Consider the following 27,431-nt stretch of genomic DNA (forward strand, 5'->3'; position numbering starts at 1 on the left):
TGCAGTGGTAGGGTATGTGTGTATGTAGTGATGCTGCAGTGGTAGGGTATGTAGTGATGCTGCAGTGGTAGGGTATGTGTGTATGTAGTGATGCTGCGGTGGTAGGGTCTGTGTGTATGTAGTGATGCTGCAGTGGTAGGATATGTGTGTGTATGTAGTGATGCTGCAGTGGTAGGGTATGTGTGTGTATGTAGTGATGCTGTGGTGGTAGGGTATGTAGTGATGCTGCAGTGGTAGGGTCTGTATGTAGTGATGCTGCGGTGGTAGGGTATGTGTGTATGTAGTGATGCTGTGGTGGTAGGGTATGTAGTGATGCTGCAGTGGTAGGGTCTGTATGTAGTGATGCTGCGGTGGTAGGGTATGTGTGTATGTAGTGATGCTGCGGTGGTAGGGTATGTGTGTATGTAGTGATGCTGCAGTGGTAGGGTATGTGTGTAGTGATGCTGCAGTGGTAGGGTATGTAGTGATGCTGCAGTGGTAGGGTATGTATGTAGTGATGCTGTGGTGGTAGGGTATGTGTGTATGTAGTGATGCTGCGGTGGTAGGGTCTGTATGTAGTGATGCTGCGGTGGTAGGGTCTGTATGTAGTGATGCTGCAGTGGTAGGGTCTGTATGTAGTGATGCTGCAGTGGTAGGGTCTGTATGTAGTGATGCTGCAGTGGTAGGGTCTGTATGTAGTGATGCTGCAGTGGTAGGGTCTGTATGTAGTGATGCTGCAGTGGTAGGGTCTGTATGTAGTGATGCTGCAGTGGTAGGGTCTGTATGTAGTGATGCTGCGGTGGTAGGGTATGTAGTGATGCTGCAGTGGTAGGGTCTGTATGTAGTGATGCTGCGGTGGTAGGGTATGTAGTGATGCTGCAGTGGTAGGGTCTGTATGTAGTGATGCTGCGGTGGTAGGGTATGTGTGTATGTAGTGATGCTGCGGTGGTAGGGTATGTGTGTATGTAGTGATGCTGCGGTGGTAGGGTATGTGTGTATGTAGTGATGCTGCGGTGGTAGGGTATGTGTGTATGTAGTGATGCTGCGGTGGTAGGGTATGTGTGTATGTAGTGATGCTGCGGTGGTAGGGTATGTGTGTATGTAGTGATGCTGCGGTGGTAGGGTATGTGTGTATGTAGTGATGCTGCGGTGGTAGGGTATGTGTGTATGTAGTGATGCTGCGGTGGTAGGGTATGTGTGTATGTAGTGATGCTGCGGTGGTAGGGTATGTGTGTATGTAGTGATGCTGCGGTGGTAGGGTATGTGTGTATGTAGTGATGCTGCGGTGGTAGGGTATGTGTGTATGTAGTGATGCTGCGGTGGTAGGGTATGTGTGTATGTAGTGATGCTGCGGTGGTAGGGTATGTGTGTATGTAGTGATGCTGCGGTGGTAGGGTATGTGTGTATGTAGTGATGCTGCGGTGGTAGGGTCTGTGTGTATGTAGTGATGCTGCGGTGGTAGGGTATGTGTGTATGTAGTGATGCTGCGGTGGTAGGGTCTGTGTGTATGTAGTGATGCTGCGGTGGTAGGGTCTGTATGTAGTGATGCTGCGGTGGTAGGGTATGTGTGTATGTAGTGATGCTGCGGTGGTAGGGTCTGTATGTAGTGATGCTGCAGTGGTAGGGTATGTGTGTATGTAGTGATGCTGCGGTGGTAGGGTCTGTATGTAGTGATGCTGCGGTGGTAGGGTCTGTATGTAGTGATGCAGTGGTAAGGTCTGTGTGTATGTAGTGATGCTGCGGTGGTAGGGTCTGTGTGTATGTAGTGATGCTGCGGTGGTAGGGTCTGTGTGTATGTAGTGATGCTGCAGTGGTAGGGTCTGTGTGTATGTAGTGATGCTGCAGTGGTAGGGTCTGTGTGTATGTAGTGATGCTGCAGTGGTAGGGTCTGTATGTAGTGATGCTGCAGTGGTAGGGTCTGTATGTAGTGATGCTGCAGTGGTAGGGTCTGTATGTAGTGATGCTGCGGTGGTAGGGTATGTAGTGATGCTGCAGTGGTAGGGTCTGTATGTAGTGATGCTGCGGTGGTAGGGTATGTAGTGATGCTGCAGTGGTAGGGTCTGTATGTAGTGATGCTGCGGTGGTAGGGTATGTGTGTATGTAGTGATGCTGCAGTGGTAGGGTATGTGTGTATGTAGTGATGCTGCAGTGGTAGGGTATGTGTGTATGTAGTGATGCTGCGGTGGTAGGGTATGTGTGTATGTAGTGATGCTGCGGTGGTAGGGTATGTGTGTATGTAGTGATGCTGCGGTGGTAGGGTATGTGTGTATGTAGTGATGCTGCAGTGGTAGGGTATGTGTGTATGTAGTGATGCTGCAGTGGTAGGGTATGTGTGTATGTAGTGATGCTGCGGTGGTAGGGTCTGTGTGTATGTAGTGATGCTGCAGTGGTAGGATATGTGTGTGTATGTAGTGATGCTGCAGTGGTAGGGTATGTGTGTGTATGTAGTGATGCTGTGGTGGTAGGGTATGTAGTGATGCTGCAGTGGTAGGGTCTGTATGTAGTGATGCTGCGGTGGTAGGGTATGTGTGTATGTAGTGATGCTGTGGTGGTAGGGTATGTAGTGATGCTGCGGTGGTAGGGTCTGTATGTAGTGATGCTGCGGTGGTAGGGTATGTGTGTATGTAGTGATGCTGCGGTGGTAGGGTATGTGTGTATGTAGTGATGCTGCAGTGGTAGGGTATGTGTGTAGTGATGCTGCAGTGGTAGGGTATGTAGTGATGCTGCAGTGGTAGGGTCTGTATGTAGTGATGTTGTGGTGGTAGGGTATGTGTGTATGTAGTGATGCTGCGGTGGTAGGGTCTGTATGTAGTGATGCTGCAGTGGTAGGGTCTGTATGTAGTGATGCTGCAGATGTAGGGTCTGTATGTAGTGATGCTGCAGTGGTAGGGTCTGTATGTAGTGATGCTGCAGTGGTAGGGTCTGTATGTAGTGATGCTGTGTGGTAGGGTCTGTATGTAGTGATGCTGCGGTGGTAGGGTATGTGTGTATGTAGTGATGCTGTGCGGTGGTAGGTCTGTGTATGTAGGTGATGCTGCGGTGGGTAGGGTCTGTATGTAGTGATGCTGCGGTGGTAGGGTATGTGTGTATGTAGTGATGCTGCGTGTAGGGTCTATGTAGTGATGCTGCGGTGGGTAGGGTATGTGTGTATGTAGTGATGCTGCGGTGGTAGGGTCTGTGTGTATGTAGTGATGCTACGATTGGTAGGGTATGTGTGTATGTAGTGATGCTATCGTGGTAGGGTCTATCTGTATGTAGTGATGCTGCAGTGGTAGGGGTATGTGTGTATGTAGTGATGCTGCGTGGTAGGGTCTGTGTGTATGTAGTGATGCTGCGGGTTGGTAGGGTCTGTGTGTATGTAGTGATGCTGCGGTGGTAGGGCTCAGTGTATGTAGTGATGCTCACGGTGGTAGGTATGTGTGTATGTAGTGATGCGGTGGTAGGGTCTTAATGTAGTGATGCTGCGGTGGTAGGGTCTGTGTGTATGTAGTGATGTGCGTGGTAGGGTATGTATGTATGTAGTGATGCTGTGTGGTAGGGTATGTGTGTATGTAGTGATGCTGCAGTGGTAGGGTCTGTGTGTATGTAGTGATGCTGCGGTGTAGGGTCTGTCTGTATGTAGTGATGCTGTGTGGTAGGGTATGTAGTGATGCTGCAGTGGTAGGGTCTGTATGTGATGCTGCAGTGGTAGGGTATGTGTGTATGTAGTGATGCTGGTGGTGGTAGGGTCTGTGGGTCTGTATGTGGTGATGCTGCGGTGGTAGGCTATGTGTGTGTATGTAGTGATGCTGCAGTAGGGTCTGTGTGTATGTGTGATGCTGCGGTGGTAGGGTCTGTGTATGTGATGCTGCGGTGGTAGGGTCTGTGTGTATGTAGTGATGCTGCGGTGGTAGGGTATGTGTGTATGTGATGCAGTGGTAGGGTATGTGTGTATGTAGTGATGCTGTGGTGGTAGGGTATGTAGTGTATGTAGTGATAGGGTCTGTATGGTGGTAGGGTATGTGTGTATGTAGTGATGCTGCGGTGGTAGGGTCTGTGTATGTAGTGATGCTGCAGTGGTAGGGTAGGTATGTAGTGATGCTGCAGTGGTAGGGTATGTGTGTGTAGTGATGCTGTGGTGGTAGGGTATGTATGTAGTGATGCTGCAGTGGTAGGGTATGTATGTAGTGATGCTGCAGTGGTAGGGGTATGTGTATGTAGTGATGCTGCAGTGGTGGGGGTATGTGTGGTATGTAGTGATGCTGCGGTGGTAGGGTATGTGTGTATGTAGTGATGCTGCGGTGGTAGGGTCTGTGTGTATGTAGTGGATGCTGCGGTGGTAGGGTCTGTATGTAGTGATGCTGCGTAGGGTCTGTGTGTATGTAGTGATGCTGCGGTGGTAGGGTCTGTGTGTATGTAGTGATGCTGCAGTGGTAGGGTCTGTGTGTATGTAGTGATGCTGCGGTGGTAGGGTCTGTGTATGTAGTGATGCTGCAGTGGTAGGGTCTGTGTGTATGTAGTGATGCTGCAGTGGTAGGGTATGTGTATGTATGTATGTATGTATGTAGTGATGCATATTTGACTAACACTTTCCTTTTCTCTTTCAGATAAATACAGACCTCCCAACACGTCCTTAGAGGTGAGTTACACACCAAGGACTGTTTTGGTTTGTCATAAGGTTTCTACTGGTAGAGAATTAACCATGTTTCCATTGTTTTAAGGGTGCTTTAGAAACCAAGCTTGAATTTGTTCGTCATCACGGAGTACTGGATTTACTCTGATGAGCCAATGAACAGTCATGTTTCTATGGTTTAATAACACTGAATAAAAACACTACAATTGAGTTTAGGTGGATATAGAGTATCATGGAGTTGTTTTAGAGATATACCATGCTTCCAGAACTGAGCTTTGTATTTCTCATAGGCTTCTGCAGTATGTAGGACTGTAGTGTATTATTCCATCGTATGCATTTGTGTCTAACATGTAGTCAGCTGAGACCTGTTTGTATCAAGGTCCACTGGGGGAATATTTGTTTAAGTGTGTTTCATGGAAACGGAAATCATCCCAATACAGAGCCCAGTGCCCTGGAAACCATGAGCGACCATTTGTACTGAGTTGGCGTGACAACGGCAGCGGTGACGGCTTGCCGCTGAGATAAGGTTTCTCTCTCCTTTATCACTCCTCCAGCTCCCAGACATTTGATTGTCACACTGAATGGAAGGCTCTAGATATATACTTTTTTTGTTGCTTTTTTTCAGTGTTTCATTGAATTGGAAAAAACAATCACTGAAACGGACATTGAATCTCAATGGAATAAAAACACTGACAGGAGTTGAGGCTGTAAGAAATCTACCCACACTGCACCTATGTCAATATAAGACTTGTCTCTAAACAATTGTTGGAAAAATTACTTGTCATGGACAAAGTAGATGTAAGTAACCGACTTGCCAAAACTATAGTTTGTTAACAAGACATTTGTGCAGCGGTTGAAAACGCAGTTTTAAAGACTCAACCTAAGTGTAGACACATTCACACACTTTACTTTTGTTGGAAAGGGTAACAATGGCACAGTTTGGAAGAGGAATAGGCCAAAATGAATATGTTAGCTACATTAACTACCTAAGAGAACATTTTAATGTAGCCGAAGATTATAGGTCCCATAGGAAATACTGACCAAACACTTTTGGTTCCCTAACCTGTCACAATAACTCGTCCCTAGCATTTGCATTCGTTGTCATGTTGAATACTGTATTTAGTGACCACTTAGATTCTAACTATAGAATTATAATAAACATTATTTTCCATGATTCCAACAGTTGACCCATGATTTTCACCTAAATCGCAAGTCAAATCAACAGCAGTGGAATTATTATTATAATATATATATTTTTAACAGTTTATTTAACTAGGCAAGTCAGTTTAAGAACAAATGTTTATTTTTACAATGACGGCCTACCCGGGCCAAACTCTGACGACGCTGGGCCAATGTGCGCTGTTTCCATGCGACTCCAATCATTAAATGATTGCAGAAATTGATAAATGCTGAAAATGGTTTTGGTTGAAGTTGAATTGAACAGTTTAGTAAAATATATATAAAAATCTGGATCGAGAAATGACTTAGGAATGTATGTGTTCTTCCCCAGGGAATCACACACTGAAAGCATCAATTTATATTGTTATTCAAAAAACATATATAATACTGTCCACATACTTTTAAAATACTGATATGTTTAGAACATATCACCTGCTAGACTTGTTGGCCAAGAAGGTCATCTCTCTACTAACTATGCCTCCAAATAGGTAATTTCCTCATTGCGTTGTTTACTGTAGTTCATGTTGAGTTGTCGTAATGGATGTCAAGCCTACAGTTTGCTACATTCTAATATCCCAATGTAACAATGTGTAGGCTAATGATGTCATCTCTTTAGAACAGATTCTTGAATATTCTAACGACTTACTGTTTTGCCTATCGATTCATCTCTCCCAAAATGTAAGGGTCAGGGAATATAGCATAGGACTAAAGGCTAGCTTGTGCTTTATTGCACATCATGATGCTCCTTGTTGTTTATCATGTAAGTGAAGACAATATCGACTGGTTTCGTACTACATTAGCCTTGTTCATGCTCGACAGTAGTGTTTTCATAATTTAGTCCGTTTGTAGCGGGTATGTACACACCACCAGTCCAACGCCCCACCACTGTAAAGCCATGGTTGACAGATGGTTTACAAACTAAATGACAAATTAAAACCATAAAATAACGCCAAACCAAACGTCACACACACTGCGGATGCAACAGAGTCACGCCCCCACCCACACCGCGTCAAACGTCCGCACCACTGCCCTGCCACACACCACACCACACTACCACCTACACCGCACCTACACTACTACCCTACACCACACCACACTACCCTACACCGCACCTTCCACACTACCCTACACCACACCACACTACCCTACACCGCACTACCCTACACCACACCACACTACCCTACACCACTACACTACCCTACACACCACACCACACCCTGCACTACCCTGCACCACACTACCCTACCCACACCTCCCTCCTACACCCACACTGCCCACCACACTACACTTGCCCTGCACCACACCACACTGCCCTACACCACACCACACTGCTCCTGCACCACACTACCCTGCATAGTGCCCTCTTCTACCACACTACCCTGCACCACACCACACTACCCTACACCACACCACCTACCCACACCACACTACCCTGCCACACTGCCCTACACTACACTCTACCCACACTGCCCTACACCACACTGCCCTACACCACACTACACTGCCCTACACCACACTGCCCTACTACCCACTACACTGCCCTACACCACACTGCCCTACACCACACTACACTACCCTACACCACACTACACTACCCTACACCACACCACACTACCTGTACACCACACTTGCCCTACACCACATTACCCTACACCACACTACACTGCCTACACCACACCTGCATTACCCTACACCCTGCACCACACTACCCTACACCACACTACACTGCCCTATACCACACTACACTTCCCTACACCACATTACCCTACACCACACTACACTGCCCTACACCACACCCACACTACACTGCCCTACACCACACTACACTGCCCTACACCACACTACACTGCCCCTCCTACACTACACTACTACACCACATTACCCTGCACTACCCTATATAGTGCCCTTCACCACATTACACCACACTACACTACACCCTACACTACACTACACCACACTACCCTATACCCTTTACACCACACTACCCTACACCACACTACACTGCCCTACACCACACCACACTACCCTACACCACACTGCCCTACACCACACCACACTGCCCTACACCACACCACACTGCCCTACACCACACCACACTACCCTACACCACACTACACCTTACCCTACACCACACTACACTACCCTACACCACATTACACACTACCCTACACCACACTACCCTATAACACACCCTACACCTGATACCCTACACCACACTGCCCTACACCACACCACACTACCCTATATTCACTACATTCTACCCACATTGCCCACACTGCCCTCTACACCGCACTACCCTACACCACACCACACACTACCCACTACTACCACACTACACTACCCCCTACACCACACCCTACACTACACTACACCACTGCCTACCACACTACACCTACACCACACTACCCTACACCACACTTGCCTACCTACACCACACTACCCTACACCACACCACACTACCCTACACCACACTACTACACCACACTACCTACACCTACACCACACTACCCTACACCACACCACACTACCCTATACCAGTACCTACTCCTACCCACATTACCTACACTACCCTACACCACACCACACTACCCTACACCACACTACCCTACACCACACTACCCTACACACCACACTACCCTACACCACACTACCCTACACCCACACCACACACCCTACACCACACTACCCTACACCACACTACCCTACACCACACTAAAATTCTACACCACACTACCTACACCACACTACCCTACACCACACCACACTACCCTACACCACACCACACTACCCTACACCACACTACCCTACACCACACTACCCTACACCACACTACCCTACACCACACTACCCTACACCCACACTGACCACACTACCCCACACCACACTACCCTATGCCCACACTACCCTATACCACACCACACTACCCCTACACCACACCACACTACCCTTACACCACACCTACACCACCTACACCACACTACCCTACACCACACTACCCTACACCACACCACACTACCCTACACCACACTACACTACCCCACACCACACTACCCTATACTAGACCACACTACCCTACACCACACTACCCTACACCACACTACCCTACACCACACCACATTACCCTACACCACACTACCCCACCACACCACACTACCCTACACCACACCACATTACCCTACACCACACTACCCTACACCACACTACCCCACCCCTACACCACACCACACTATAGAACCTACACCACATTACCCTACACCACATTACCCTATATAGAACCTTACACCACATTACCCTAAACCACACTTACCCTACACCACATTACCCACACCATATGGAACCTTCTACACACATTACCCTACACCACACTACACTACCCTACACCACACTACCCTACACCACATTACCCTACATTTACATTTACATTTAAGTCATTTAGCAGACGCTCTATCCAGAGCGACTTACAAATTGGTGCATTCACCTTATGACATCCAGTGGAACAGCCACTTACAATAGTGCATCTAAATCTTTAGGGGGGTGAGAAGGATTACTTATCCTATCCTAGGTATTCCTTTAAAGAGGTGGGGTTTCAGGTGTCTCCGGAAGGTGGTGATTGACTCCAGCTGTCCTGGCGTCGTGAGGGGAGTTTGTTCCACCATTGGGGGCCAGAGCAGCGAACAGTTTTGACTGGGCTGAGCGGGAACTGTACTTCCTCAGTGGTAGGGAGGCGAGCAGGCCAGAGGTGGATGAACGCAGTGCCCTTGTTTGGGTGTAGGGCCTGATCAGAGCCTGAGGTACTGAGGTGCCGTCTCACAGCCCGTAGGCAAGCACCATGGTCTTGTAGCGGATGCGAGCTTCAACTGGAAGCCAGTGGAGAGAGCGGAGGAGCGGGGTGACGTGAGAGAGAACTTGGGAAGGTTGAACACCAGACGGGCTGCGGCGTTCTGGATGAGTTGTAGGGGTTTAATGGCACAGGCAGGGAGCCCAGCCAACAGCGAGTTGCAGTAATCAAGACGGGAGATGACAAGTGCCTGGATTAGACCTGCGCCGCTTCCTGTGTGAGGCAGGGTCGTACTCTGCGGATGTTGTAGAGCATGAACCTACAGGAACGGGCTGCACCGCCTTGATGTTAGTTGAGAACGACAGGGTGTTGTCCAGGATCACGCCAAGGTTCTAGCGCTCTGGGAGGAGGACACAATGGAGTTGTCAACCGTGATGGCGAGATCATGGAACGGGCAATCCTTCCCCGGGAGGAAGAGGGAGCTCCGTCTTGCTGAGGTTCAGCTTGAGGTGGTGATCCGTCATCCACACTGATATGTCTGCCAGACATGCAGAGATGCGATTCGCCACCTGGTCATCAGAAGGGGGAAAGGAGAAGATTAATTGTGTGTCGTCTGCATAGCAATGATAGGAGAGACCATGTGAGGTTATGACAGAGCCAAGTGACTTGGTGTATAGCGAGAATAAGAGAGGGCCTAGAACAGAGCCCTGGGGGACACCAGTGGTGAGAGCGCGTGGTGAGGAGACAGATTCTCGCCACGCCACCTGGTAGGAGCGACCTGTCAGGTAGGACGCAATCCAAGCGTGGGCCGCGCCGGAGATGCCCAACTCGGAGAGGGTGGAGAGGAGGATCTGATGGTTCACAGTATCGAGGCAGCCGATAGGTCTAGAAGGATGAGAGCAGAGGAGAGAGAGTTAGCTTTAGCAGTGCGGAGCGCCTCCGTGATACAGAGAAGAGCAGTCTCAGTTGAATGACTAGTCTTGAAACCTGACTGATTTGGATCAAGAAGGTCATTCTGAGAGAGATAGCGGTAGAGCTGGCCAAGGACGGCACGCTCAAGAGTTTTGGAGAGAAAAGAGAGAAGGGATACTGGTCTGTAGTTGTTGACATCGGAGGGATCGAGTGTAGGTTTTTTCAGAAGGGGTGCAACTCTCGCTCTCTTGAAGACGGGAGGGACGTAGCCAGCGGTCAGATGAGCGAGGTGAGGTAAGGGAGAAGGTCTCCGGAAATGGTCTGGAGAAGAGAGGAGGGGATAGGGTCAAGCGGGCAGGTTGTTGGGCGGCCGGGCCGTCACAAGACGCGAGATTTCATCTGGAGAGAGAGGGGAGAAAGAGGTCAGAGCACAGGGTAGGGCAGTGTGAGCAGAACCAGCGGTGTCGTTTGACTTAGCAAACGAGGATCGGATGTCGTCGACCTTCTTTTCAAAATGGTTGACGGTCATCTGCAGAGAGGGAGGAGGGGGAGGGAGGATTCAGGAGGGAGGAGGTGGTGGCAAAGAGCTTCCTAGGGTTAGAGGCAGATGCTTGGAATTTAGAATGGTAGAAAGTGGCTTTAGCAGCAGAGACAGAGGAGGAAAATGTAGAACCTTACACCACATTACCCTACACCACATTACCCTATATGGAACCTTTACACCACACTACCCTACACCACATTACCCTACACCCACATTACCCTATATGGAACCTTACACCACATTACCCTACACCACACTACCCTATATAGAACCTTACACCACATTACCCTACACCACATTACCCTACACCACATTACCCTATATGGAACCTTACACCACATTACCCTACACCACATTACCCTACACCACATTACCCTATATAGAACCTTACACCACATTACCCTATATGGAACCTTACACCACACTACCCTACACCACATTACCCTACACCACATTACCCTATATGGAACCTTACACCACATTACCCTACACCACACCACACTACCCTATATAGAACCTTACACCACATTACCCTACACCACATTACCCTATATGGAACCTTACACCACATTACCCTACACCACATTACCCTACACCACATTACCCTATATGGAACCTTACACCACACTACCCTACACCACATTACCCTATATGGAACCTTACACCACACTACCCTACACCACATTACCCTACACCACACTACCCTATATGGAACCTTACACCACACTACCCTACTCCACATTACCCTACACCACATTACCCTATATGGAACCTTACACCACATTACCCTACACCACATACACTACCCTATATAGAACCCTACACCACACTACCCTACACCACACTACCCTACATGTCTGAAATCAGGGTTTTAGTTGTTTTGGATATCGTCTAGACTATATGATCAGAACTATTTTCTAAGAACCTTTTTTTTTTAAATTAAACCTTCTCTTCAGAGTAGTCAAATTTACAATCTTGTGACTATGAAACCAATTTTGTAATTTAGGTCAACCAAATAAATGTATTTATAGAGCCCTTTTTACAACAGCTGTTGTCACAAAGTGCTTATACAGAAACCCAGACTAAATCCCCAAACAGCAAAGCAATGCAGATGTAGAAGCACAGTGGCTAAGAAAAACTCCCTAGAAAGACACGAACCTAGGAAGAAACCTAGAGAGGAACCAGGCTGAGGGGTGGCCAGTCATCAGAGAGGAACCAGTCTGAGGGGTGGCCAGTCATCAGAGAGGAACCAGTCTGAGGGGTGGCCAGTCATCAGAGAGGAACCAGTCTGAGGGGTGGCCAGTCCTCTTCTGTGCCAGGTGGAGATTATAAGAATATATAGCCATTAAGGCCAGATCGTTCTCGAAGCTGTTCATAAAATAATTATCGGTGGTTGTAGAGGGTGCAACAGGTCAGCATATCTAAGGTCACACAGGACACCAGATAAGACCGGATCATTTCATCAGATAGGACAGACTGTCCCTAGCCCCCTGGCATATAGTCTATTGCAGCACATACACTGGAGGCTGAAACAGGGGGGTCGGGGATAGGGCCAACCAGGCAGGATATAACCCCACCCACTTTGCCGAAGCACAGCCCCCACACCACTCGAGAGGTATCATCATCACAGACCACCAACAGCAGACAATATGAACAGTTCACAAAGAAATATGTACTCCTATATGCTTAAGTTAGAGTTATTTAATGTAACTTTAGTTGTGATACAAATGTTGGACTATGTGTGTTGATTTGTATTACATTGTAATGCTGCCTGATGGGATTCTAATGATGATTTGAAAAACGTTGCATGAAAGGCATGAGCTGTGCTTTGTTTGTTTCAGGCTGTACACACTTCATCAGTCTTTCATTCACAATTTGACAAGCACTTGATAATGCCTTGAATTTCCGCGCTCCATCCCCTTTGTGCGGCTGTAATGCCCCGCCAAAAAAATCCATTCCTTTTGAGGCCAATGGCCATTTTGCCCTTGGACTGAAAATAATAATAGTAACCTTTTCCCTGCTGCATGCTCCAAAGCACCTCTGTCACGGGATTGGCCTCTTTTCACAGGCTACAAGTGAAGATGGACACATTGGGGATGCAACTGCGTGCATCCTTATCCAATTCCAAGGTGCATGTTGAAGATATTGACGAACTGTCCACATTTAATTTGTCAACCAACAAAATGAGTAGGCCTAACAAACAGCAAAGCACTAGCCTATGTCAATCTACTATCCCCATTGTCACGTAGAGTAGGCCAGAAGGCTAAACTGGATAACCTAACCTCTATCAAAATAAAAGATGGCGGAACCGCAAGTTCTTCTGTGCAAAGGTGTTTATTTACAAGTGAATTCCGGAACAAAAAAAACAACAGTACTGCCATCAACGTCTACCTTATGGGACAGCTTAAAAACAATGCTGCCCCATCCACAGCTCAATCCAAAATAACCTCTTCATGACTGAAAGAGAGGCTCCTTTTGTAGGGCTAGCCCCTCCCCTCAGAACAATTAACCCTAATTAATTAATCAATTAACAATACCAACCTACATTTTCCATGAACTAAACATACTAAAGGATATACATTGCAACACGGTTTTAAACAATATCACAACATAACATTTACAAGATTACCTCACTACTGACAATATCTTTCAATATGCCCATATGCATTACTGAGCCATTTGGGACAGGCACTATAAAGCCAACCCAATTCCCTTTAGCTCGGGTCCTTTTCCAGCTTACCCGGAAGCTACAGAGATGGAGAGAGAGGAACAGAACAAACAAACAATGCGCTCATCCACAACATTGATAAGTATAAATGCATGCACCAAGACAGAAGTTAATTTGTATGTCGACCCACATTGTTAACTTATCTTATAATGGCGCAGGGAGGAGTGATGAATATGTGTGTGTGTTAAAGAACCCAAATGCTGCCCGCGGCAGTGACGGACTTCTACGTAATAAATGTATTTATAGAGCCCTTTTACAACAGCTGTTGTCACAAAGTGCTTATACAGAAACCCAGACTAAATCCCCAAACAGCAAAGCAATGCAGATGTAGAAGCACAGTGGCTAAGAAAAACTCCCTAGAAAGACACGAACCTAGGAACCTAGGAAGAAACCTAGAGAGGAACCAGGCTGAGGGGTGGCCAGTGATCAGAGAGGAACCAGTCTGAGGGGTGGCCAGTCCTCTTCTGTGCCAGGTGGAGATTATAAGAATATATAGCCATTAAGGCCAGATCGTTCAGCAGTCAGACTGGAATATGTTCCGTGATTCATCCAATGACATTGAGGAGTATACCACCTGTCATCGACTTCGTTAATAAGTGCATCGACAACGCCATCCCCACAGTGACCGTACGTACATATCCCAACCAGCAGCCATGGATTACAGGCAACAGCCGCATCGAGCTCAAGGCTAGAGCTGCTGTTTTCAAGGAGCGGGACATTAATCCGGACGCTTATAAGAAATCCCGCTATGCCCTCAGACGAACCATCAAACAAGCAAAGCGTCAATACAGGATTAAGATTGAATCCTACTACACCGACTCTGACGCTCGTCGGATGTGGCAGGACTTGAAAACTATTACGGACTACAAAGAGAAACCCAAACGCGAGCTGCCCAGTGACGCAAGCCTACCATACCTACATTCTTCAAGCAGACCACCGTAGTCCCTGTTCCCAAAGAAGTGAAGGAAACCTGCCTAAATGATTACCGCACCATAGCACTCACGTCGGTAGCCATATGAAGTGCTTTGAAAGACTGGTCATGACTCACATCAACACCATCATCCCAGAGACCCTAGACCCACTCCACCCGCATACCGCCCTAACAGATCCACAGATGACGCAATCTCTATGCACTCCACACTGCCCTTTCCCACCTGGACAAAAGGAACACCTATATGAGAATGCTGTTCATTGACTACAGCTCAGCGTTCAACACCATAGTGCCCAAGCTCATCACTAAACTAAGGACCCTGGTACTAAACACCTCCCTCTACAACTTGATCTTGTACTTCTTGACGGGCTGCCCCCAGGTGGTAAGGGTAGGCAACAACACATTTGCCATGCTGATCCTCAACACTGGGGCCCCTCAGGGGTGTGTACTTAGTCCCTCCTGTATTCCCTGTTCACCCACGACTGCATGGCCAAACACGACTCCAACACCATCAAGTTTGCTGACGATACAACAATGGTAGGCCTGATTACCGACAACGATGAGACGGCCTACAGGGAGGAGGTCAGAGACCTGGCCGCGTGGTGCCAGGACAACAACCTCAATGTGAGCAAGACAAAGGAGCTGATCGTGGACTACAGGAAAAGGCAGGCCGAACAGGCCCCCATTAACATCGACGGGGCTGTAGTGGAGCGGGTTAAGAGTTTCAAGTTCCTTGGTGTCCACATCACCAACGAACTATCATGGTCCAAACACACCAAGACAGTCGTGAAGAGGGCACAACAAAACCCTTTCCCCCTCAGGAGACTGGAAAGATTTGGCGTGGGACCCCAGATCCTCAAAAATGTCGACAGGTGCACCATGGAGAGCATCCTGACTGGTTTCATCACCGCCTGGTATGGCAACTGAACGTAAGGCTCCACAGAGGGTAGTGCGAATGGCCCAGTACATCCCTGGGGCCAATCTTCCTGTCATCCAGGACATCTATAATATGCGGTGTCAGAGGATAGCCCATAAAACTCCAGTCCCCAAGTCATGGACTGTTCTCTCTGCTATCGCACGGCAAGTGGTACCGGAGCGCCAAGTCTCGGATCAAAAGACCCCTTTGCAGCTTCTACCCCAAGACAGAAGATTGCTGAACAGCTTCTACCCCCAAGACAGAAGACTGCTGAACAGCTTCTACCCCCAAGACAGAAGACTGCTGAACAGCTTCTACCCCCAAGACAGAAGACTGCTGAACAGCTTCTACCCCTAAGACAGAAGACTGCTGAACAGCTTCTACCCCCAAGACAGAAGACTGCTGAACAGCTTCTACCCCCAAGACATAAGACTGCTGAACAGCTTCTACCCCCCAAGACAGAAGACTGCTGAACAGCTTCTACCCCCAAGACAGAAGACTGCTGAACAGCTTCTACCCCAAGACAGAAGACTGCTGAACAGCTTCTACCCCCAAGACAGAAGACTGCTGAACAGCTTCTACCCCCAAGACAGAAGACTGCTGAACAGCTTCTACCCCCAAGACAGAAGACTGCTGAACAGCTTCTACCCCCAAGACAGAAGACTGCTGAACAGCTTCTACCCCCAAGACAGAAGACTGCTGAACAGCTTCTACCCCCAAGACAGAAGACTGCTGAACAGCTTCTACCCCAAGACAGAAGACTGCTGAACAGCTTCTACCCCCAAGACAGAAGACTGCTGAACAGCTTCTACCCCCAAGACAGAAGACTGCTGAACAGCTTCTACCCCCAAGACAGAAGACTGCTGAACAGCTTCTACCCCCAAGACATAAGACTGCTGAACAGCTTCTACCCCCAAGACAGAAGACTGCTGAACAGCTTCTACCCCCAAGACAGAAGACTGCTGAACAGCTTCTACCCCCAAGACAGAAGACTGCTGAACAGCTTCTACCCCCAAGACAGAAGACTGCTGAACAGCTTCTACCCCCAAGACAGAAGACTGCTGAACAGCTTCTACCCCCAAGACAGAAGACTGCTGAACAGCTTCTACCCCCAAGACAGAAGACTGCTGAACAGCTTCTACCCCAAGACAGAAGACTGCTGAACAGCTTCTACCCCCAAGACAGAAGACTGCTGAACAGCTTCTACCCCCCAAGACAGAAGACTGCTGAACAGCTTCTACCCCAAGACATAAGACTGCTGAACAGCTTCTACCCCCAAGACAGAAGACTGCTGAACAGCTTCTACCCCCAAGACAGAAGACTGCTGAACAGCTTCTACCCCCAAGACAGAAGACTGCTGAACAGCTTCTACCCCCAAGACAGAAGACTGCTGAACAGCTTCTACCCCTAAGACAGAAGACTGCTGAACAGCTTCTACCCCCCAAGACATAAGACTGCTGAACAGCTTCTACCCCCAAGACAGAATAATAATAATAATATAATAATATATGCCATTTAGCTGACGCTTTTATCAAAGCGACTTCTAGTCATGTGTGCATACATTCTACGACCCGGGAATCGAACCCACTACCCTGGCGTTACAAGCGCCCATGCTCTACCAACTGAGCCACAGAAGGACTAAGACTGCTGAACAGCTTCCCAAGACAGAAGACTGCTGAACAGCTTCTACCCCCAAGACAGAAGACTGCTGAACAGCTTCTACCCCCAAGACAGAAGACTGCTGAACAGCTTCTACCCCCAAGACAGAAGACTGCTGAACAGCTTCTACCCCCAAGACAGAAGACTGCTGAACAGCTTCTACCCCCAAGACATAAGACTGCTGAACAGCTTCTACCCCCAAGACATAAGACTGCTGAACAGCTTCTACCCCAAGACATAAGACTGCTGAACAGCTTCTACCCCCAAGACATAAGACTGCTGAACAGCTTCTACCCCCAAGACAGAAGACTGCTGAACAGCTTCTACCCCCAAGACAGAAGACTGCTGAACAGCTTCTACCCCAAGACAGAAGACTGCTGAACAGCTTCTACCCCCAAGACAGAAGACTGCTGAACAGCTTCTACCCCAAGACAGAAGACTGCTGAACAGCTTCTACCCCCAAGACAGAAGACTGCTGAACAGCTTCTACCCCCAAGACAGAAGACTGCTGAACAGCTTCTACCCCCAAGACAGAAGACTGCTGAACAGCTTCTACCCCCAAGACAGAAGACTGCTGAACAGCTTCTACCCCAAGACAGAAGACTGCTGAACAGCTTCTACCCCCAAGACAGAAGACTGCTGAACAGCTTCTACCCCCAAGACAGAAGACTGCTGAACAGCTTCTACCCCCAAGACAGAAGACTGCTGAACAGCTTCTACCCCCAAGACAGAAGACTGCTGAACAGCTTCTACCCCAAGACAGAAGACTGCTAAACAATTAATCACCACCGGATTATTTACATTTACAACCCCCTTCCATTTGTATTGTACACTGCTGCTATTAGCTGTTTATTATCTATACGTAGTCACTTCACCCCTACCTACATATACAAATTACCTCAATTTACCTGTACCCCGCACACTTGGTACCGGTACCCCTGTACATAGCCTCGTTATTGTCATTTAAAAAACTTTACTTTGTTTGGTAAATATTCTTGAACTGCACTGTTGGTTAAGGGCTTGTAAGTAAGCATTTCACGGTAAGGTTTACACCTGTTGGTTAAGGGCTTGTAAGTAAGCATTTCACGGTAAGGTCTACACCTGTATTCAGCTTATGTGATAGATTAAACATATCAGCCTATGCGCTACATGAGGTGTGCGACCATGATTTTGAAAAAATGTTGGAAACAACAGCATGTGCTGTTATATATATATATATATGCCATTTAGCAGACGCTTTTATCCAAAGCGACTTACAGTCATGTGTGCATACATTCTACGTATGGGTGGTCCCGGGAATCGAACCCACTACCCTGGCGTTACAAGCGCCATGCTCTACCAACTGAGCTACAGAAGGACCTGTTTCCTTACGCTGTGCCTCACAAGTGATAAATCACATTGTATTGGTCACATACACACTTTTTGCAGATGTTATTGTCCTGTTGAAAAACAAATGATAGTCCCACTAAGTGCAACCCAGATGGGATGGCGTATCGCTGCAGAATGCTGTGGTAGCTATGCTAGTTAAGTGTGCCTTTGAATAAAAAAAGAAAAATCACAGACTGCGTCACCAGCAAAGCACCCCCACACCACCACCTCCATGCTTCACGGTGGGAACCACACATACAGAGATAATCCGTTCACCTACTCTGCGTCTCACAAAGAGACGGCTGTTAGAACCAAAAATCTCCAATTTAGACTCATCAGACCAAAGGACAGATTTCCACCGGTCTAATGTCCATTGCTCATGTTTCTTGGCTCAAGCAAATCTCTTCTTCTTGTTGTTGTGCTTTAGTAGGGGTTTCTTTGCAGCAATTCGACCATGAAAGCCTGATTCATGCAGTCTTCTCTGAACATTTGATGTTGAGAAGTCTGTTAGTTGAACTCTGTGAAGTATTTATTTGGGCTGCTATTTCTGAGGCTGGTAACTCTAATGAACTTATCCTCTGCAGCAGAGGTAACTCTAGGTCTTCCATTCCTGTGGCGGTCCTCATTAGAGCCAGTTAACTCTAATGAACTCATACTCTGCAGCAGAGGTAACTCTAGGTCTTCCATTCCTGTGGCGCTCCTCATTAGAGCCAGGTAACTCTGGGTCTTCCATTCCTGTGGCAGTCCTCATTAGAGCCAGTTAACTCTAGGTCTTCCATTCCTGTGGCAGTCCTCATTAGAGCCAGGTAACTCTAGGTCTTCCATTCCTGTGGCAGTCCTCATTAGAGCCAGTTAACTCTAGGTCTTCCATTCCTGTGGCAGTCCTCATTAGAGCCAGGTAACTCTAGGTCTTCCATTCCTGTGGCGGTCCTCATTAGAGCCAGGTAACTCTAGGTCTTCCATTCCTGTGGCGGTCCTCATTAGAGCCAGTTAACTCTAGGTCTTCCATTCCTGTGGCAGTCCTCATTAGAGCCAGGTAACTCTAGGTCTTCCATTCCTGTGGCAGTCCTCATTAGAGCCAGGTAACTCTAGGTCTTCCATTCCTGTGGCAGTCCTCATTAGAGCCAGGTAACTCTAGGTCTTCCATTCCTGTGGCAGTCCTCATTAGAGCCAGGTAACTCTAGGTCTTCCATTCCTGTGGCAGTCCTCATTAGAGCCAGTTAACTCTAGGTCTTCCTGTCCTGTGGCGGTGGTCTTCCTGTCCTGTGGCGGTCCTCATTAGAGCCAGTTAACTCTAGGTCTTCCTGTCCTGTGGCGGTCCTCATTAGAGCCAGGTAACTCTAGGTCTTCCATTCCTGTGGCGCTCCTCATTAGAGCCAGGTAACTCTAGGTCTTCCTGTCCTGTGGCGGTCCTCATTAGAGCCAGGTAACTCTAGGTCTTCCATTCCTGTGGCGCTCCTCATTAGAGCCAGGTAACTCTAGGTCTTCCTGTCCTGTGGCGGTGGTCTTCCTGTCCTGTGGCGGTGGTCTTCCTGTCCTGTGGCGGTGGTCTTCCTGTCCTGTGGCGGTGGTCTTCCTGTCCTGTGGCGCTCCTCATTAGAGACAGTTTCATCATATGCCTTGATGGTTTTTGTTTTGCAACTGCACTTGAAGAAACTTTCAATGTTCTTGAATGTTTTCACATTGACTGACCAGGTCTTAAAGTAATGATGGACTGTAATTTCTTTTAACTTATTTCAGCTGTTCTGTTCCATGGACTTCACACTATTTGGTAAAATACCATCTTCTGTATACCTTGTCACAACACAACTGATTGCTTCTAAACCATTAAGAACGAAATACATTTCACAAATGAACTTTTTAACAAGGCACACCAGTTAATGCCAGCCTCACCCTGTCCCAGCCTCACCCTGCAGGGCTCGGTTTGGGCACCTAACTTCCACACTACACCACCTCAGAACCAGAGATAATGACCCACACTACACCACCTCAGAACCAGAGATAATGACCCACACTCCACCACCTCAGAACCAGAGATAATGACCCACATTACACCACCTCAGAACCAGAGATCATGACCCACACTACACCACCTCAGAACCAGAGATAATGACCCACACTACACCACCTCAGAACCAGAGATCACGACCCACACTACACCACCTCAGAACCAGAGATCATGGCCCACACTACACCACCTCAGAACCAGAGATAATGACCCACACTACACCACCTCAGAACCAGAGATCATGACCCACACTCCACCACCTCAGAACCAGAGATCATGACCCACACTACACCACCTCAGAACCAGAGATCATGACCCACACTACACCACCTCAGAACCAGAGATCACGACCCACACTACACCACCTCAGAACCAGAGATCACGACCCACACTACACCACCTCAGAACCAGAGATCACGACCCACACTACACCACCTCAGAACCAGAGATCATGACCCACACTACACCACCTCAGAACCAGAGATCACGACCCACACTACACCACCTCAGAACCAGAGATCACGACCCACACTACACCACCTCAGAACCAGAGATAATGACCCACACTACACCACCTCAGAACCAGAGATCACGACCCACACTACACCACCTCAGAAGCAGAGATAATGACCGTGCTCCCAGTGGAGGCTGGTGTAACTTTAGATGGGAGGACTGGCTCATTGTAATAGCTGGAATGGAATGAATTCTCTTGATTTCTCCATCCTCCAGGGGTATGTCAGCTGACTAACCTGTTCATCTATGACCTTTAACACTGATCTGGAGTTAACCTTTTTGTTTGTTAGATACGTGTTAGACCTACCTCTATTGTATTGTGCTGTGTGGCTAAATAAAGAGCTGAGCTGTGCCCTTGTCTGTCCCAGCGCTCACCTGCTGGTAGCCAGCTGTCTGTCTGTGGACATAACAGCGTAGCTGATTGTAGATGTCCTTTGTGATGTAATGCTCAAAGTCAATGTTTCCATGTTCAGTGCTGCATGACTGCCTTAGAGATATTACTGTCTATCTCTGTGGTATCACCCACAACCACTTTCAGGTCAGCAATCGTATTAGCCGTAATTGATGCCTCCATGAAGTTTGTGCAGGTTATGCCAGGTTCCTGGGCCTGTGTTCATAAAGCACCGGAGTCCTGATCTAGGATCAGTTTTGCCCTTTAGATCATAATGAATAAGAAGGAAGACCTGATCCTAGACCAGCACTCCTACTCTTTGTGAATACAGGCCCTGATCTTTTATTGTTTTATGTGTTTATTTCACCTTTATTTAACCAGGTAGGCTAGTTGAGAACACCTTTATTTAACCAGGTAGGCTAGTTGAGAACACCTTTATTTAACCAGGTAGGCCAGTTGAGAACACCTTTTATTTAACCAGGTAGGCTAGTTGAGAACACCTTTATTTAACCAGGTAGGCCAGTTGAGAACACCTTTATTTAACCAGGTCGGCCAGTTGAGAACACCTTTATTTAACCAGGTTGGCCAGTTGAGAACACCTTTATTTAACCAGGTAGGCTAGTTGAGAACACCTTTATTTAACCAGGTAGGCCAGTTGAGAACACCTTTATTTAACCAGGTTGGCCAGTTGAGAACACCTTTATTTAACCAGGTAGGCCAGTTGAGAACACCTTTATTTAACCAGGTAGGCCAGTTGAGAACACCTTTATTTAACCAGGTAGGCTAGTTGAGAACACCTTTATTTAACCAGGTAGGCCAGTTGAGAACACCTTTATTTAACCAGGTAGGCCAGTTGAGAACACCTTTATTTAACCAGGTAGGCCAGTTGAGAACACCTTTATTTAACCAGGTTGGCCAGTTGAGAACACCTTTATTTAACCAGGTAGGCTAGTTGAGAATACCTTTATTTAACCAGGTAGGCTAGTTGAGAAGACCTTTATTTAACCAGGTTGGCCAGTTGAGAAGACCTTTATTTAACCAGGTAGGCCAGTTGAGAACACCTTTATTTAACCAGGTAGGCCAGTTGAGAACACCTTTATTTAACCAGGTAGGCTAGTTGAGAACACCTTTATTTAACCAGGTAGGCCAGTTGAGAACACCTTTATTTAACCAGGTAGGCTAGTTGAGAACACCTTTATTTAACCAGGTAGGCTAGTTGAGAACACCTTTATTTAACCAGGTAGGCCAGTTGAGAACACCTTTATTTAACCAGGTAGGCCGGTTGAGAACACCTTTATTTAACCAGGTAGGCCGGTTGAGAACACCTTTATTTAACCAGGTAGGCCGGTTGAGAACACCTTTATTTAACCAGGTAGTTATGCTTGTTAATTTAAGTATTTTATTTAATCTTTATTTAACCAGGTAGGCCGGTTGAGAACACCTTTATTTAACCAGGTAGGCTAGTTGAGAACACCTTTATTTAACCAGGTAGGTTAGTTGAGAACACCTTTATTTAACCAGGTAGGCCAGTTGAGAACACCTTTATTTAACCAGGTAGGCTAGTTGAGAACACCTTTATTTAACCAGGTAGGCCAGTTGAGAACACCTTTATTTAACCAGGTAGGCTAGTTGAGAACACCTTTATTTAACCAGGTAGGTCAGTTGAGAACACCTTTATTTAACCAGGTAGGCCAGTTGAGAACACCTTTATTTAACCAGGTAGGCCAGTTGAGAACACCTTTATTTAACCAGGTAGGCTAGTTGAGAACACCTTTATTTAACCAGGTAGGCCAGTTGAGAACACCTTTATTTAACCAGGTTGGCCAGTTGAGAACACCTTTATTTAACCAGGTAGGCTAGTTGAGAACACCTTTATTTAACCAGGTTGGCTAGTTGAGAACACCTTTATTTAACCAGGTAGGCCAGTTGAGAACACCTTTATTTAACCAGGTAGGCCAGTTGAGAACACCTTTATTTAACCAGGTAGGCTAGTTGAGAACACCTTTATTTAACCAGGTAGGCTAGTTGAGAACACCTTTATTTAACCAGGTAGGCCAGTTGAGAACACCTTTATTTAACCAGGTAGGCTAGTTGAGAACACCTTTATTTAACCAGGTAGGCTAGTTGAGAACACCTTTATTTAACCAGGTAGGCCAGTTGAGAACACCTTTATTTAACCAGGTAGGCCAGTTGAGAACACCTTTATTTAACCAGGTAGGCCGGTTGAGAACACCTTTATTTAACCAGGTAGGCCGGTTGAGAACACCTTTATTTAACCAGGTAGGCCAGTTGAGAACACCTTTATTTAACCAGGTAGTTATGCTTGTTAATTTAAGTATTTTATTTAATCTTTATTTAACCAGGTAGGCCGGTTGAGAACACCTTTATTTAACCAGGTAGGCTAGTTGAGAACACCTTTAGATCATAATGAATAAGAAGGAAGACCTGATCCTAGACCAGCACTCCTACTCTTTGTGAATACAGGCCCTGATCTTTTATTGTTTTAAGTGTTTATTTCACCTTTATTTAACCAGGTAGGCTAGTTGAGAACACCTTTATTTAACCAGGTAGGCCAGTTGAGAACACCTTTATTTAACCAGGTAGGCCAGTTGAGAACACCTTTATTTAACCAGGTAGGCTAGTTGAGAACACCTTTATTTAACCAGGTAGGCCAGTTGAGAACACCTTTATTTAACCAGGTCGGCCAGTTGAGAACACCTTTATTTAACCAGGTTGGCCAGTTGAGAACACCTTTATTTAACCAGGTAGGCCAGTTGAGAACACCTTTATTTAACCAGGTAGGCCAGTTGAGAACACCTTTATTTAACCAGGTAGGCTAGTTGAGAACACCTTTATTTAACCAGGTAGGCCAGTTGAGAACACCTTTATTTAACCAGGTTGGCCAGTTGAGAACACCTTTATTTAACCAGGTAGGCCAGTTGAGAACACCTTTATTTAACCAGGTAGGCCAGTTGAGAACACCTTTATTTAACCAGGTAGGCTAGTTGAGAACACCTTTATTTAACCAGGTAGGCCAGTTGAGAACACCTTTATTTAACCAGGTAGGCCAGTTGAGAACACCTTTATTTAACCAGGTAGGCCAGTTGAGAACACCTTTATTTAACCAGGTTGGCCAGTTGAGAACACCTTTATTTAACCAGGTAGGCTAGTTGAGAATACCTTTATTTAACCAGGTAGGCTAGTTGAGAAGACCTTTATTTAACCAGGTTGGCCAGTTGAGAACACCTTTATTTAACCAGGTAGGCCAGTTGAGAACACCTTTATTTAACCAGGTAGGCTAGTTGAGAACACCTTTATTTAACCAGGTAGGCCAGTTGAGAACACCTTTATTTAACCAGGTAGGCTAGTTGAGAACACCTTTATTTAACCAGGTAGGCTAGTTGAGAACACCTTTATTTAACCAGGTAGGCCAGTTGAGAACACCTTTATTTAACCAGGTAGGCCGGTTGAGAACACCTTTATTTAACCAGGTAGGCCGGTTGAGAACACCTTTATTTAACCAGGTAGGCCGGTTGAGAACACCTTTATTTAACCAGGTAGTTATGCTTGTTAATTTAAGTATTTTATTTAATCTTTATTTAACCAGGTAGGCCGGTTGAGAACACCTTTATTTAACCAGGTAGGCTAGTTGAGAACACCTTTATTTAACCAGGTAGGTTAGTTGAGAACACCTTTATTTAACCAGGTAGGCCAGTTGAGAACACCTTTATTTAACCAGGTAGGCTAGTTGAGAACACCTTTATTTAACCAGGTAGGCCAGTTGAGAACACCTTTATTTAACCAGGTAGGCTAGTTGAGAACACCTTTATTTAACCAGGTAGGCCAGTTGAGAACACCTTTATTTAACCAGGTAGGCCAGTTGAGAACACCTTTATTTAACCAGGTAGGCTAGTTGAGAACACCTTTATTTAACCAGGTAGGCTAGTTGAGAACACCTTTATTTAACCAGGTAGGCCAGTTGAGAACACCTTTATTTAACCAGGTTGGCCAGTTGAGAACACCTTTATTTAACCAGGTAGGCTAGTTGAGAACACCTTTATTTAACCAGGTAGGCTAGTTGAGAACACCTTTATTTAACCAGGTTGGCCAGTTGAGAACACCTTTATTTAACCAGGTTGGCCAGTTGAGAACACCTTTATTTAACCAGGTAGGCTAGTTGAGAACACCTTTATTTAACCAGGTAGGCTAGTTGAGAACACCTTTATTTAACCAGGTAGGCCAGTTGAGAACACCTTTATTTAACCAGGTAGGCTAGTTGAGAACACCTTTATTTAACCAGGTAGGCTAGTTGAGAACACCTTTATTTAACCAGGTAGGCCAGTTGAGAACACCTTTATTTAACCAGGTAGGCCAGTTGAGAACACCTTTATTTAACCAGGTAGGCCGGTTGAGAACACCTTTATTTAACCAGGTAGGCCGGTTGAGAACACCTTTATTTAACCAGGTAGGCCGGTTGAGAACACCTTTATTTAACCAGGTAGTTATGCTTGTTAATTTAAGTATTTTATTTAATCTTTATTTAACCAGGTAGGCCGGTTGAGAACACCTTTATTTAACCAGGTAGGCTAGTTGAGAACACCTTTATTTAACCAGGTAGGTTAGTTGAGAACACCTTTATTTAACCAGGTAGGCCAGTTGAGAACACCTTTATTTAACCAGGTAGGCTAGTTGAGAACACCTTTATTTAACCAGGTAGGCCAGTTGAGAACACCTTTATTTAACCAGGTAGGCCAGTTGAGAACACCTTTATTTAACCAGGTAGGCCAGTTGAGAACACCTTTATTTAACCAGGTAGGCCAGTCGAGAACAACTTTATTTAACCAGGTAGGCTAGTTGAGAACACCTTTATTTAACCAGGTAGGCTAGTTGAGAACACCTTTATTTAACCAGGTAGGCCAGTTGAGAACACCTTTATTTAACCAGGTAGGCTAGTTGAGAACACCTTTATTTAACCAGGTAGGCCAGTTGAGAACACCTTTATTTAACCAGGTAGGCCAGTTGAGAACACCTTTATTTAACCAGGTAGGCTAGTTGAGAACACCTTTATTTAACCAGGTAGGCCAGTTGAGAACACCTTTATTTAACCAGGTAGGCCAGTTGAGAACACCTTTATTTAACCAGGTAGGCTAGTTGAGAACACTTTTATTTAACCAGGTTGGCCAGTTGAGAACACCTTTATTTAACCAGGTAGGCTAGTTGAGAACACCTTTATTTAACCAGGTAGGCTAGTTGAGAACACCTTTATTTAACCAGGTAGGCTAGTTGAGAACACCTTTATTTAACCAGGTTGGCCAGTTGAGAACACCTTTATTTAACCAGGTAGGCCAGTTGAGAACACCTTTATTTAACCAGGTAGGCTAGTTGAGAACACCTTTATTTAACCAGGTAGGCTAGTTGAGAACACCTTTATTTAACCAGGTAGGCCAGTTGAGAACACCTTTATTTAACCAGGTAGGCTAGTTGAGAACACCTTTATTTAACCAGGTAGGCTAGTTGAGAACACCTTTATTTAACCAGGTAGGCCAGTTGAGAACACCTTTATTTAACCAGGTAGGCCAGTTGAGAACACCTTTATTTAACCAGGTAGGCCGGTTGAGAACACCTTTATTTAACCAGGTAGGCCAGTTGAGAACACCTTTATTTAACCAGGTCGGCCAGTTGAGAACACCTTTATTTAACCAGGTTGGCCAGTTGAGAACACCTTTATTTAACCAGGTAGGCCAGTTGAGAACACCTTTATTTAACCAGGTAGGCCAGTTGAGAACACCTTTATTTAACCAGGTAGGCTAGTTGAGAACACCTTTATTTAACCAGGTAGGCCAGTTGAGAACACCTTTATTTAACCAGGTTGGCCAGTTGAGAACACCTTTATTTAACCAGGTAGGCCAGTTG

The 27,431-nt window shown here is 46.4% G+C and overlaps 1 protein-coding gene across 1 annotated transcript in view; it reads left to right on the top strand.

The window, feature by feature from the left end:
- LOC118399014 (protein spire homolog 1-like) overlaps nucleotides 1-27,431 on the top strand; it is a 166,615-nt gene that overhangs the window by 294 nt on the left and 138,890 nt on the right. The window contains exon 2 of the mRNA XM_052473169.1: nucleotides 4,566-4,597. Within this exon, the coding sequence (XP_052329129.1) occupies nucleotides 4,566-4,597 (32 nt within the window). The remainder of the gene's footprint in view (nucleotides 1-4,565; nucleotides 4,598-27,431) is intronic.

The sequence above is a fragment of the Oncorhynchus keta genome, chromosome 20, assembly GCF_023373465.1.
Source record: "Oncorhynchus keta strain PuntledgeMale-10-30-2019 chromosome 20, Oket_V2, whole genome shotgun sequence".
NCBI lineage: Eukaryota > Metazoa > Chordata > Actinopteri > Salmoniformes > Salmonidae > Oncorhynchus > Oncorhynchus keta.